The sequence below is a fragment of the Apis cerana genome, linkage group LG12 (genome assembly GCF_029169275.1).
Source record: "Apis cerana isolate GH-2021 linkage group LG12, AcerK_1.0, whole genome shotgun sequence".
NCBI classification, from domain to species: Eukaryota; Metazoa; Arthropoda; class Insecta; order Hymenoptera; family Apidae; genus Apis; species Apis cerana.
In genome coordinates, this window is record NC_083863.1 from 8,106,856 (window position 1) to 8,121,818 (window position 14,963).

Sequence of the window (14,963 nt, forward strand, 5' to 3'; positions counted from 1 at the left end):
GTAACATTGAGAATCTAATAATACACGCGGCAGTGAGGCCTGGCCCGAGGCGTAGAATCGCCGCTGCGTTCATTACCTGTCTTCGTGTGTACGAGGCGAAAAAGTGAAGAGAGTGAATTTTCGAGCGCGGTGAGGATCATCATCACCGGTCCGCGTTAGAGGTGCTCACGACCTAAACTAAAAATACGTTACGGGGTCCGATCAACGGCCAACTGGGCCAGTGAAGTAATCGCAGCTCAACGTCCCAAATATAGTCCGACATCTGTACATATGGACGAGGAGTGCCGATAGTTGGCATCCACGACCAACGTACTACAAGATCGTTAACAGTATAATAGCGGCTGTCACCACGATTCTTCTTTCGATGACGTCTATTGTCGTTGGAGTAGCGACCATCTTCTTGCGTGGTTAATCTTGTTGTGACGCGACCAGGGATGTCTTCAGGGATTTCTGAAATCATTTCAATCGTGTTATTTCTTATTTAAAGGATAGAATTTTAATTTGTAGATATTATAGAAGTAGAGAAATATTATAGTATATATTTTCAGGCGAATTGAATATTCTGAATTAGAGTATGATTTTTCTTTTTTTAAGTGTTTGTCGATTGATTAATTTTTTGTGTAAAATGAAGATAATATTATATCGGTTTGATTGGAAATTTTTTCACCTGTTTTAAGAGGGAATATATGTGAAGAATTTGGAAGATTTTCATACAAGTGTTGATTCGGATCTAATTTTGGTACGTCTAATTTGTATCCTTGAAATTCGAAAATTATCGTTCGAAGATGTCTCATACTCGTGTTTCTAAGCTACGTAATATTTTCTTTGGAGGCTGCATTATTTTCAGAAATATGAATCGATCGTCCATGTTGTGACAATATTTTATTCTAAGTAAACCATGTACGAACACAGCGCCTTATTTCCCTGAGGATATAACTTATAATTTATTGAAGCTATTTTTTTCGTTGATATTAACAAAAGTGTCTCAAAAAAAATCTCAATATTTAATATTAACAATAACAACAATAAGTCTAAATATCTAATTAAAATATTCTCCACATGTAGAAATACAAGTTTATCGATTTTTATCGATTTAATTATCTCTAATTAAATTGAATCCAAATTCAGTGATTTTTTCTAACATTTCAAATTTGTAAATTTTCTTTTAAATTTTAAATTTTCAAATTTTGCAAAACGCCTTAAAATTAAAACTCCACTGAAGAACCCGAAATCAATTTTTCGTGGGATCTCGAGATACGAATCGTTGCCAGAAATTTAATTTTGCAATTTTCGTTAGCATCCTCGTGGACAGATCATTTGCCAGAAAAACTTATACTATCGTACGTTCGCTTTAATTCGATCCACGACGACACGTGCGTATACTTATAAATAAATGGCACGCGATTGTTTATACGTCGATACTGACTGACGACATCATGAAAGTGGTCGTGAATGTTTTGCATCAGATGTCTGGTTCTGAGTCGCGACATATTATATACATATTAGAATCATTTTAATCCTCGAGAGAGATAGATCGAGCAAAAGATGCGATGAGAAAAGAGTTGGAAGTGTAGGATTGATTTTCAAGGAAAATTCAATATAAATAACGTGAAGAATTTATGTATATAGGGTGAATAAAATAATTTTAATAAATTTTATTTAAATATCTTACTTAATCTTCTAAGGATAGAAAGATATTGAAATGGAAATTGGAATTTTGTAGTAGATAAATATAATTGATCATTTTGATAATTTATTTTTATAGATAAACTTGTTGAAGTATAAAAAAATTGTTTTGTTAGGTGAAATTGGATAATGGTATATATATCGTATAAACATTTATTTTGTATTTAAAGTATTTCTTGATATTGTTGAAAAACAAATTGTGAAGTTATGAAGTTACTTTATTCACCCTGTGTATGACCCTGTTCTGGGTTAGCAGTCTGCTTTTTTTTTGCTCTGACATAGGATAGTTTGAAGGACGTTCATGGTGGTTATCATGGGTAATTTATTTGGAGGAAAATGATGAGGAAGTCTTATTTTCATATTGTTAAGAAAAATAATAATATAATACTTTTTAATTTTTAAAGAGTATGAAAAAGAAATATTGGAAAATGTATGAAAAAAAGAATATTATAACAAAATATAAAGAGAAGCATATTAAAAGGATAGTAATAAAGATAGAATGAAAAAAAAATGAAAAGATAATAATAAAATATACTTAAAAAAAAAAAATCAAGAATATAGAAATACTTTTAAAAAAAATAATTAAAAAATTATTAATTTTCTTATAAAATCTGATTTTTAAATATGTTTAACAATTAATTTTTTTTAAATTTTGTACATCTATATATTTTTTACCAAATTTATTTTAAATCACGAAATTCATTCTCTTTCATCAAATAGCAAAAAAAAAAAAAGGAAACGAAAGACAGTTTATGACAATATGACGAATTCCATATGATTAACTACATATGAAACAGGAAAAAAGCAAAACAGAAAAAAGAAAAAAGATACGAACTGAGTTAACGTAACTATTGTTGGCGAAGAATCAGAGATTACGTTTAGAAGAACAGTATTCGAATTCGTTTAAACAGAGATATTTGCAGATTAAATTTAAATCTTCAACAAAATAATTTTTCATTAATTACGGAAATTATTCCTTCCTTCCTAATTTAATTGTTTAAAAATCCTGATATCATTTATAAATCATATTTTTTTAATACTAATTAATTAATTAAAAAAAAAAGAGAACAACAATAATAAAATAAAATTTTTCTTTTCTAAAGAGAATAAAAGAGAAAAGAAGGTGATCTCTTTCTTTCATTACACGTGCGACTCAATGAAAGCATAACTCTATTTTTATATCGAGTAAGAAATCTGTCTACGATCAAACACGTGGTCGCCTTGAATATCCACATCCTACGTTTAACCCTATCTATTATTTTCACTCTCTTATTAACTCTTTAAATAGTAATTTTTTTTTTTTTAAATGAAGTTCAATAAAGTATAAAGTAATTTTAGTATTCAATAGCAATCCAGCTCCCTATTAACCCTTATAACGACGACAAATAATTTGAAAAATTATTTATCACAAATTCTATTGTACTCTAAAAAACAATATCGACAATTCTAAATATTTTTCCTTGTTTCATATATATAAATTTTGAATAAAATTAAATATTGATCCAACATTTCTCGTAAGGCAAAGGTTTAAATTATTAAATTACAATTAAATTATTTAAATATCAATATTCTTATCAATATATCATTCGTCTCAAAATAATATTATCGAATAAAGTATACACAAAATTCGAACGTCGCAAAAATGAGGGCTGGCAAACGTTGGCGAGGATAGGGTGAGAGGGAGCTGCACAAGACGATCGGAGGACGAAATGGTAGCAGAAACGACAGGTATTGTCCGCGGTCCTAAATTATTCGACGTTCCGTGCCACTAGGTTGAACGGGAATGTTTGGCAGGTTTCGAGCAACGGAGACGTGGAGGAAACGCAGAAAACTCTCATCTATCATGTCGGAACGTGTTACAAGCGAAAATAGTCGCAAGGATACGCCGAGGTCGGACTTGGCGAGCAACGTGGACGGGATTGCCGGCGTCAAGGGTGCGGATTATCAAGCGTACGCACCAACTGCTGCGACACTGTCATCGTTGTCACAGCGTCGATAACTTCACGGTGTTTCCCTGGAGAATATCATTTTTTAAATTTAAAATTTAAATGTAGAGATTTCAAACTTTGAAACATTTTTTTTTTTATTCGAGAACTTGAAAGTTGAGAAATTGAATATTTTAAAATTATCGCAAATGAGTAAATATTTCGAAGAATATTGTTTTTAAATCTTCAGAAACTTAGAGGCGAAAAGCTTAATTTTAGAGTTTATACAAGGTAAAATCAAGTTGAAAATGTGACACAAAGTTCGCAAGAAGGTCATAGTATATCAGGTACACGTGCACTTAACTCCGATATAACTTGTCGAATGACACGTTAGTTAACTATGATGTGTTTATGTGCAAATTTTACGAGACATGTAAAATAATTACTGTTATTAATATAAACTATCAAGATGTTTTAAGTTATCAGCAATTTTCTGGGAAGAATATTCATTTTAAAGTGTACCATATTATTAACCGACAAATATAACTTATTGCAATAATTTATTATAAAATAATGCTATTATTAAGAATTTGCTTCAATATTTTTTACTTTAATATGAGAAAGAGAAGGAAAAATATTATTTATATAAAATATTAAATTAAATTTTGTTTCTATTCCGTTTTATAATTTTTAGTTAGTTTCACAAAATGAGCTCTACAAATTGTATAATTTATTGAACTATTTTTATCAAGAAACAAACTATTTATAAAATATTATGAAAGTGTTTATAAATAGTTAACAATACTATAAATGTGGTATAAAACATTTATTATAAATATCCGAGTGAATTCGAATGTGTCAACGCGCAATTTCTAATTTAAAAAAAGATTAAATGAAACGAATTTCTAAATGAGAATTGTCTTAATATTCCTGTTACTTACCTTTGAAGTGACAATCTCATTTTACGTCATCCGTTATAATAGATATTGACATTAGGAACTGGACAGGTGTGTTCAGGAAAATGGTTTCATTTTTCAGAGAACGAATGGCACCAGAAGATGACTGAATTAAATTATTACAGCATTTAATTCTGAAATAACAAAAAATTTTCTTTATTAAATATAAATTACAATATAAGTTAGAGAAGAATTAGTAATTCTTATAAAAATTCCATTAAAAAAAATAAATAGATATAAGATATCCTTTTAAATAGGAACGTTCATTGACTATTCGAACGAAGCAAAAACCCATTTCAGCAAGACGAATGTGCTCAGGAGTATTTATAATTCCGTGCTTCTTGTAAAACGTTGGATTATTTTTGTGTGCTTTCAATGATCAGAGAAGACGTAACGTCTGCTATCCTAAGATATGTAACTTGCATGAAAATATTTAATATAATATATATTTTTAATAAAACAAAAATTAAAAATATTAATACGATGTAAAACTAAGATAAAACATAAATACATTAGAAAATTGTTTCATGCATATTTCGAAAGAAAACTTTTATATTATTTATATTTAATTAACACGTATAAATTGATAATTCAAGAAGAAACGTCATCTTAATAGATACTGACGTCTCGAAAGAAATCGTGATGTCATGATATATATCCTTGAAAGAGACGCTATTATGGCCGGTCAAGCCTACGCTCTAGGCCAGGGGCTAGGCTAGGCTATTTCCGCTATTCAGCTTATGGACAAAAATAGTACTAGAGAGCTTTCGAACGAAAAGCTGCTGGGACCTCTGGTGGTGTCCCTCCGGAGAAAGACGATTTTTGTACTTCCAGAAGTACCTCTTCAGAAGTAATTCTTCAATCTGCTATCCATTTCTTGCCACAATTACTTTAAAAACAAAATTTTCTCTCATATTTCTTCAATTTTCTCTCATCATGTTTCTTCTAATTTTCATATTACTGATTGATAATTGAAATCTTGGACATAATGAGAAAAAAGTTTGACACTTTTTAAATTTATTTTTACATTACCGACATCACAGAAAATTTTCATATTTCTAACCTCACTTTCGTATAAAAATGTTCATATTCTTAATTAACTTTATATATTCCTCATTTTTGTAATCTAAAATACATATAATCTAAATTAATTTGAATTATATTATATTTTATAAAGTTTAGTATATAAAATTTGAAATAAATAAAAAAAAAAACAATTTTCCTGTAATTCTCCATTCTCCAAACAAGTAACAAGAATCCACATTATTCATTATTCACATCGAAGAACGAAACGATTAAATTTTCATCACCTTATTTAACAATCTGTTCTCGTTTCGAAATTCTGATTTAATTATGCATGGTTGCAAGGGACCGTTTACCATTATTTCGGTAATTGGCGCGAGCAATTAATCTCGGCGCACCCACGTAATCGCGTTACGTCGGCGCATGCGCGTGCCTTTTTCGAAAACGATTTTCTATTTTCCACTGTGGCGATGCGTGCGACAGGTGCTTGGCCGATGCCAAAGCGAAATCGCGCACAGGCTGCCCCACACCGTTGCTTCTCGGTAGAATACTACGATTTCTCGGGTGCACGGATTTCGAAACACGTGAGAGACCAGAGAACATGGGTATTTTCAATCGTCTCTTCTTTTTGCTGGCAGTACAACCCGACCAAGCCGCCTCTTGTCCTGGCCGGACCGATAGGTGAAGGCGATTGGATCGAGTCACCTCTCGTAGTATTTTTGGGTGGCCACGTGATATCATTTTTCATTTTTCGTTTTTTTGTACGGGGAATAAAGTAGTTCTCGTTACCAACCAATTTTTTTCTTTTGAAATTTTATTCATTCATTAATTATTCTGTGAAATAAGAAAATGGGGAATTTTAATTTGGAAATACATATGGAAATGGTAGAAGATTCAGAACAGATGATGGTTTATTTTAGGTGAGCATGACTGAATCTAAATATCTTAAGTTGAAGAATATTTCTATGAAAAAAAGAGTGTCAAGATTTCAATGAAATAATTTATTGAAATATTTAATTGTTGTACAAGTTAGCAATTTCTCTTCTTTCAATCTTCACTTAAGAAAAGTAAGAAGATTGTATTTATCTTTATCTAGAAATATATGAGCTAGAATATTCATATTATAATATAATATCTGCAAAATTAGTGATAACCAATCAAACCATCTTTCTTCGCTCTTTATCTCTTTAAGTTTGAAAATATAATTTCAAAAAAATAATTGATTTGGAATAAAATAGAATAAAAATTATATTCAATATAATAAATTATATTATAAAATATAATTTAAATAGTGAGAAGATTAATTAATCTTGATTTCCAACAAATTCTAATAAAACAAATATAGCCTACAATAAAAGAAGATAATTAACAGCAATTACCAAGAGAATCCTAAAGAAATTATAGGCTTCATACGGTTCGTGATATCGATGTTCAATAAGAAGAGAAAATAGTGAATTTAGTTAACCTAGTTCCATAGACCTCGTTCCTGGCGCTCGCGACCTTTACATTTATCGTTGAATCCGGATCCAGAGAGACACAGAATGAGATCCACCTCGAGAGCTGCTCCACCTGCCACCGGATACCAGTGTGACCAGGCTGACCGTCCCGCAGTACGCCTACACGAATTGCTACTGCGTTATTTCGAGTGTTTTAGCCTTGGGTGCTGGCCAGAGAAAACTTTTGAAATATCGAGAAGCACTTGGTCTCTTCCTCGGCCATCAGGATTCTGTGATAAGTACAAAGTAGCACAAAGTGATCCGCGCGAGTAACTGCAACTAAAACGTGACGAGAAGAATATCATGCCTCTTCTCCTAGGAATAGGAATTTGAAATCGTTTTATATTTATTGAATCCATCAACGGTGACATGATTAATAAAGGAATATTTTCTTGAAGATTTTACAATGTTTATCATATTTTTAACAATTGTTCACAATGAAAAATATTATTTGAATCGTTTTTGAGCGCGACTGTTCTAACATTTCTGCCAAGATTTCTGCTAAGAAATTTATGATACAATCTGTCACGTACTATTACTTGTTCCTTGTTTTGTTTAATACGTTATTGTACATAATTATTTGAATATAAATTTTCAATCTTCTAAGAATCTTATGAATTTTTATTACGTGGAAAATTATTTGTAGAAGACGTAACGTAAAACATGTACTTTGATAAAAGTCAAAACTATATACTTAGGTATAATAAATAAAACAAAATATAAGATAGAAGATATAATAGATGCAAAAGATGCGTGTCGATCGATGGATAGTTGGAGAGAATTATTTGGATTTTTCACGAGTTTGAAAAACTCAAACACACAGGTTTGGCACAACGGTGGATAGATTCCTTGACGAAAACGAGCTCTGGCCCGGAACGTCGACAAACCAGAACGAGAAATAATAATAACAGCTCACGCAAAGATTCCACTCGCGATTTCAATCTAATATTTAAATAGATTCTGCGGCCGGTGTTCGCGAACGAGCATAAGAAAGGAAGACAAAGACGGAGATATTCTTCCTGGGCTGAATAGTCGGACGGAAGTTGAACCGTACTTTCTTGCTTCTCTCTCATTTTTCATTTTCTTCTCCTCGTTTTTCGCTCTCCTTGTAAGAAAAACCATAACGGTTCAACGAACTCAATAAAACTATCTAGGTCGAATTAACTATTTATCTGTGATTCCATTAGCAATACAATATTATAAAATATTATTTTCTTACAACTATTAATCGATAAATAAATAGTTAATAACTATTATTATTTACACGATTATTATTCAATCATAATGCATTCACGTAAATATTCACATTCAAGTAGGTTTTTAAAAACATTTTTTCAACATCCAGGCAAATAAGCTTCCGGACAAGATGACTCCGCTCCTGCAATTAAAACGAATAATCAGCGATATAAAATTTAAGTAACAACTTATTTCTACAATTTAATTCACCAACAGGTTGCAATTTTAATAAATGGAAAACCATTTAGTATGCAATCGATGATCAATTACGCAATCCACGTTTCGAAATCGTCTTAACAAGCATCGAAGGTGAGCAACAAAGAATCCGACGATTTTATAGGATTGGCTAAGGTGGCAACAATTGGCATCGCGATCGTCACTTGTGCGTCTACGGCAATCTTAGTGCTAATTAGAGAGTCTGCCGCCACGAGGAGGACCGTGGAAGAATCATTAATTTGTTTGACGTAACGCGGATTCGGACCTCGTTCAAACTGAAACACGATGATCGAATTTGGGGCTCGAGACCGAATTTCGATCACGGTCCTCCGCGAATTCTGAAAATGGACAGAAACGATCCAGTCAACGACGATCGTTAACAGATCTTTGTTAAAAGATAGATCCATGGATTTCATATGTATTCTCCTTTGATATATTTTAAAATTTTCTTCTTCGTTATAAATTCAAATTAATGTATATATTTATAACGAAACATACGTGTTAAATATACTTTTGAATTTTCTTCCGTCATAAATTCATTGAAAAAAAAGCACGTTGATGAAAAAATTCTATCAAACCTTGACCTTCTGATGAATTAATTATAAGATGTGAAAAATATTTTCAACGTACCACAAACAGATGGTGATGGGTGTCGCGTGCCTTATGCGACTATACCGTGCCACCTGAAATTCCTCGCTGCTATTGAAATGCCGCAATATGTGTAACGCGCTGCAACAGAATTTTCCAAGCGACCACGATTTATAATACGATTAATAATACATGGGTAAAAATAATTTCGTATCGATTACATTGAGCAACCTGCACTCATCGGTAACTACGTTATACAGCATGCTCGAGATACAATTTTATTAATAATAATAATAATAAAATTAAATAAATATTTACCCGATTTTATTTTCCCTTATTTACAATAATTATTTTATAAACCTGAGTTTAATGGACAACGCTTTAATGGATAAAAAAATTTTATAAATGATAATTCATTCTACGAAAATAAATCAATCCCTTAAATCAATTTTTTCCCCATAAAATTAGAGCAAAAGCTTCACACGATCATCGAGAATTGTACACGTCGAAATTTATTCAACGACGATCTCCCAGATCGTTTAACTCGAATAATTTGATACGCGCGAACCCGATACAAAAGTTGTACAGTAAAAACGATACACACGTGGACACGTGGAAACCCTTGGAACAATGCCAGCGTCAGATTTTCTGACGCATTGTGATATATGAACGCGTGGTGAATTGTGCTGAACGCTTCAACGCATCGAAAGAAAATGCATATTTGATAGAGGAGAATGATAATTCATTTCGATCTAATTCGAATGTGATGAAATTAGCTGATTCGCTGTCTCTAATCCATGATTTTAGGAGGTTGTAAAATTTCTCGATCCAAATTATCGTTCCACCAATTATTCTTTTCATTAGCGTTTTTTTTTTTTCAAAACAATACTTGGTTAATATTTTATTTGTACAATAAAATATTTGTTTTAATTTTGAAAAATAAATAAAATCATATTTTCTCAAAGTCTTAAAAATTTTTAATTTAGTTTTCGGTTATATATTTTTATACATGAAAAAGATGAAGTATTATATTATTATATAATTAAAATTCTTAGTAAAATTTTAAATATTTATATTCCTATTTTTATAAATTTAAATGTATTTAGATATAAGATAATTAAGTGATCCAATTTCAGATACGTTAAAACGAATTCTATAGGAAATCGCTATTAAGTGGTAGGTGGAACAATAAACGTTAGGACGCGAATCAAAATTTACGATTTGAAACGGTAGGGAGTAATTTGCAGTAATTTTCCAGCAGTGATGCTCATTTACACGTATAAGAAGTTATTGTTTCGATAGCTTGGCAAATAGAAAGTAAACGAAAAGGATTCTAATGTATTTGATATCGATGCTTGAGCTCGTTTGTGATTTTAAGCTGTCTGGATAAAGAAAATTCGATCGATCGTTCATTCGATCCGATTGAAGAAATAAACCGTAAGAGTTGTTGCCGTCCGAACGTGTCGATAGTCGCGTAAAATAAGATTCATTGACCACGTTGTGTTATTGACTACTTGTCACGCACTATATTCTACTTACGTCAAAGATCGAGTGATTTATAGTGTTATGAAAAAGTGAGTATAATTGTTATTTTATGCGTATAATGAATTATGGAGTGTTCAATTCTTAGAATTCTAAGTGGAGTAATAAATTAAATACTTCGTAATAATTTTCTTTAATAACATTATTTAAATTACTTTAATAGTATAATTTTAAATATTTTAGATAAATCTAAAATATAAAAAAATACTATAAAAAAATTCTTAAAAGACTTTAATGATCTTGTTTAAATCCTTACATGAGTATTTTCTAAAACTTGAGATCCTAAAATTCAAGAAATTAAAAATTAATATTATTTTCGTTAAAAATATAATATATATATATATATGTGTGAGTTATATTATAATTCATATATGAACATCTAGAGATTTATACTGAGAGATCTGCTAGACGTTGAAGGGTTCTTAGGTCGTTCACCTATTCCGCTGATATTTATAGTTTTCCTGGTGATGCTCAACTGACAAGACGCACGATTATAATTAATCTCTTTCTCGGTAATGCTATATCGGTCTTGTTACGTTTTAAAAGCATAAAAGATTCTATGCTTTCGTTTATATATCTGAACTTTAAAGTGAATTTGAAATCTTTTTACCTGTTGGTTTTCCATCGAAGCGAATCACATTTGACTTATGCATTCAAAATCCTACGAAACAATACGCGATTAAAATATCAAGAATGTATTAACTAGGATAAATTTTGGCAAAACGAAAATGCGGTTACGTCATATAAAATCACGTGCATCGATATCACTTTGTAAGTGCAATGATGAGTATACGCGGTTGCCCTTGGATAAGATCCAAAATTGTTCCGGCACCTTACTTTGAAGCAGCTTCATACTAAAATACCAACTGCGTATTTAATACCTAATTATATTTGCCTGATGCGTAAGGTAAAATATAAAAGATACCTGAAACACCTGTCCTTTCTCTACATTTGATATTTATAGAAATCGCGACACGTTTACATGGATTGGTCGTATTTGCACTTTTCCTTTAATCTCACCTCATTGTTTTGATAACCTGAATTATGATGTAAGTACAAAACGTAAAATACGAGTTTCTGCAAGCATGTCTTGTGTCAGTTTGACGGCCAGCCATGAAGATATTTATGCTGGACGACAACGAAGTTTAAATTTATTTCATGTTAAATGAGCTGATTGCCTAAAAGTATTTAAATACGTACATTATTGTGGCCTTTCAATTGCATCGAAAGGTAGTTTGTCGCTCCTTGAAGAATGATAGAAGTATTTTATCATTTTTTAGATTAATTCAAACCAATCGTCTTGTATATATTTTCAGTAAAATATTTTTATTTTATGTAACGATAAAAAAAAATAAAAGTAAATAACAATTGTTCTAACCTTTTATGGTTTGCTACAGCTACCAAAACACGTCTTTGAGCAAAAGGCATCACATCCACTTGGCCAAAAGATGAAAATTTCTCCATCAACTGGAGGAAAATATTAGTATTTAGATATTTCTAATGATGTTATTAAATGCAATTTTATATTTGAATATACCTGTTTAATATCTACAGATGGTGATTTTAACTTCACATGAAGCCATTCTGGTCTTGATAACATTGGATCTGGACCATCAAATTTCTAAAATATACATTACAATAATTAAAATTATTATTTTATATATCTTAGTTATCGAAAGAAATATATATCTTCTCACCATATACATTTCATTGCCTCTTGTTATATTTATACAATTTACAAAGTTTTTTATGCTGCTTATTAGTTCAGCATGCGTTACTCTTCTTTCTTCCAAACCTCTAAAAATAAAAATATTATTCAAGATCAATAAATACAATATTATTATAATATAAATATTATATAAATATCGACCATACGTTCCAAATTTATTTACACAAAATATGTGTGCCATTTTTATATATATATATCCAGCAAAGTAAGCATCCCATCCAGCTGTATGATACTTTTTTTCATCTAGGATAATATCTGACTCTATAATATAATAAAATTTGAATTGAGAATATAAAATTATATAAAAAATTATATAATAAATTTTAATAAATCATCATAGAAATAATTTACTTGAAGATTCTTCATTAATTGCAATCTTTGGTGAATTCAAGGTTAATAATTTTCCTTTAGTTGTAAAATATTCGTATAAAGTACTCAATGAACTTATTTTCCAACTCACTTAAAGAAAAACATGTTCATATGTTTATACAACTTTTATATCATTTATTTATAATTTTTTTTTCTTTTTATCATTGCTTTTTACCTTCTTCCTTGCTAAATAATTTTCGTACTTCGTAACTTAAAAATTTTGTATCATATATTTGTGGAAATAATTCATGTATATTGTTTTTGAATTCATTATATGAATCTAAAAAATATACAAATTTAAATTATATAATTTATTAAATATTGTAAAAAAAAACAATAAAATATTTTATTAAATATTATATGGAATATTTAATACTTGGCAGTGGTTTATAAAATTGTTGATGCATAAACATTAAATCTAAAAGTATATTATGTCCTACTATTATTTTTTTAGAAGAGGCCAAGAGTTTAAATACTTTAGAAAATCCTATGTAATAATCTAATAATTCTTTCTCCAAACTTTCTTTATCATTTTTTCTTAAAAGTTTATGCATGTTAGGTGATATTTTTATGATATTTACCTAAAAAGGAAACAACTCCGTAGAATATTTTATACATATACTTATTTATATCAAAATATAAATAAATAATAAAATAATAAAATACATACTGATTTATCATCTGATATACTCCATGTACTTTTATAATTGTGCCTTATGTCTTTATGTATCAAATATTGTAATATAGGATTAGAAGTTTCCACCTTTAATGTTTCTTCATTCTTATTAGCAATCCATTCAGAAATTTTAGTTTTATAGTCTATGAACTCATTTTCTTCTTCATATGTTAAATGATTTAAATTATATGCTAAACTATCTTCTTTTATATAACTCTGTAATAACTTTTCATCTGTCTCATCCAAGAATGAAATACCTTCATTTAAAAACTATAAGATACATATTAGAACTAAGCAAATAATTTGTACGAATAAACACAAATATGTTTTACAACACAATTTTACTTAAACAACATACTTTATTAAATTCAAAATTATGTTTACAAAGGAACTCTAATGCTGCCACTTGCCATATTAAGTGTCTATTTTTTAATGGTATAGATTTTGGAAACAAATAAAAATTAAAACAATCTACTTCATAGGTATTTTCATAAGGAACATGACGGAAAGTTGCAATGCCAAATTGTATTATCATAAATTGCTGAATATTTTTCTTTAATAATTTATAACGATCATTGAATGTATCAAAAAAGCTGAAATAAAAAAGATATAAGTGAGAAAAAGTACAATTGAAGTTGATTTTTAATTTTTAAACAAACCTAACCTATGTTTCAATTTCTCTTCTGAATATAAACCAGTAAATTCAGCATCGATGGCAATAAAAGTTGCATTGTTTACAGCGATTTCCAACTTTGGATACAAAGTTTTAAAATTCTTTTTTAAAACTTCATTCATATTATCAAATTTTATATATTTATTTACACTGGAACTTTCCTCTTATATGTACCGTAATATACGTATGAATGTACAATGTGAATATAACCTAGAATATCCAATGAGAACTACAGTATTAACTTTTATCAAAAAATTGAAAAAATTAATTTCGCAATGAAATGAAATAAAAATTTAAAATTTGATTTTAAATTTTGATTTGTTGAATAATAATTAGTTTCAAATATCATTTCTGAAAAATCAAATATTCAAATATTATCCAAGATAATGACAATAAGATAATATTTAAAATTTGAAATTGCACATACTTACAATTAAAATTATAAATTAAAAATTATGAAATTATTAATAAATAATATATATAAAAATGTACACATTTTCTTTTTATCTCGTTAAATAAAACTATTACAGCTTATTCCGTCTAACATACTTAAAATTATTAAATACGAATAATTTTAAAACTGATGCAATTTTTAAAATATTAGATATAATGCATATATTATCAAAATTAATTATAATTACAAATAATAATATAAGATATAATTATAGCTTAATGCTTCGAAAGTGAATAAAATTAATCGAATCTTGATCAAAAAATAAAAATCAACCATCCAATTATCACATATAATTTATTCCACTTTCTCAAGAAATTTCTCGTTGATTTTCAGCAACAACAGTTTAATTCGACATAAACTCAATTGTTAATCAAAGGTGATAAAAAGAATTTGA

The 14,963-nt window shown here is 29.2% G+C and overlaps 1 protein-coding gene and 1 long non-coding RNA gene across 10 annotated transcripts in view; one reads left to right on the top strand and one right to left on the bottom strand.

The window, feature by feature from the left end:
* On the top strand, nt 1-7,490 carry LOC133667063 (uncharacterized). The gene is made up of 2 exons (XR_009832184.1): nt 1-3,414; nt 3,481-7,490. It is a non-coding gene; the product is annotated as an uncharacterized LOC133667063 (long non-coding RNA).
* LOC107998922 (pre-piRNA 3'-exonuclease trimmer-like) overlaps nt 4,695-14,963 on the bottom strand; it is an 82,772-nt gene continuing 72,503 nt past the window's right edge. The window contains exons 3-21 of one of the 9 annotated variants that reach the window (XR_009832180.1): nt 14,107-14,325; nt 13,801-14,035; nt 13,437-13,712; nt 13,143-13,347; nt 12,942-13,046; nt 12,749-12,856; nt 12,544-12,658; nt 12,366-12,465; nt 12,206-12,289; nt 12,047-12,135; nt 11,869-11,912; nt 11,594-11,705; nt 11,407-11,522; nt 11,279-11,329; nt 9,169-9,267; nt 8,537-8,876; nt 8,393-8,464; nt 6,970-8,191; nt 4,695-6,424 (exon numbers count right to left, since the gene is read on the bottom strand). Coding sequence is in view for 1 of the 9 variants with exons in the window: in XM_017058469.3 (XP_016913958.1) it covers nt 8,407-8,464; nt 9,169-9,267; nt 12,047-12,135; nt 12,206-12,289; nt 12,366-12,465; nt 12,544-12,658; nt 12,749-12,856; nt 12,942-13,046; nt 13,143-13,347; nt 13,437-13,712; nt 13,801-14,035; nt 14,107-14,237 (1,605 nt within the window). In the remaining 8 variants the exon portion in view is untranslated. Of the gene's footprint in view, nt 8,465-8,536; nt 8,877-9,168; nt 9,268-11,278; nt 11,330-11,406; nt 11,523-11,593; nt 12,136-12,205; nt 12,290-12,365; nt 12,466-12,543; nt 12,659-12,748; nt 12,857-12,941; nt 13,047-13,142; nt 13,348-13,436; nt 13,713-13,800; nt 14,036-14,106; nt 14,326-14,963 lie in introns of all 9 variants that reach the window. The other 8 variants (XR_009832179.1, XR_009832182.1, XR_009832181.1 and 5 more) reach the window with 8 other exon arrangements.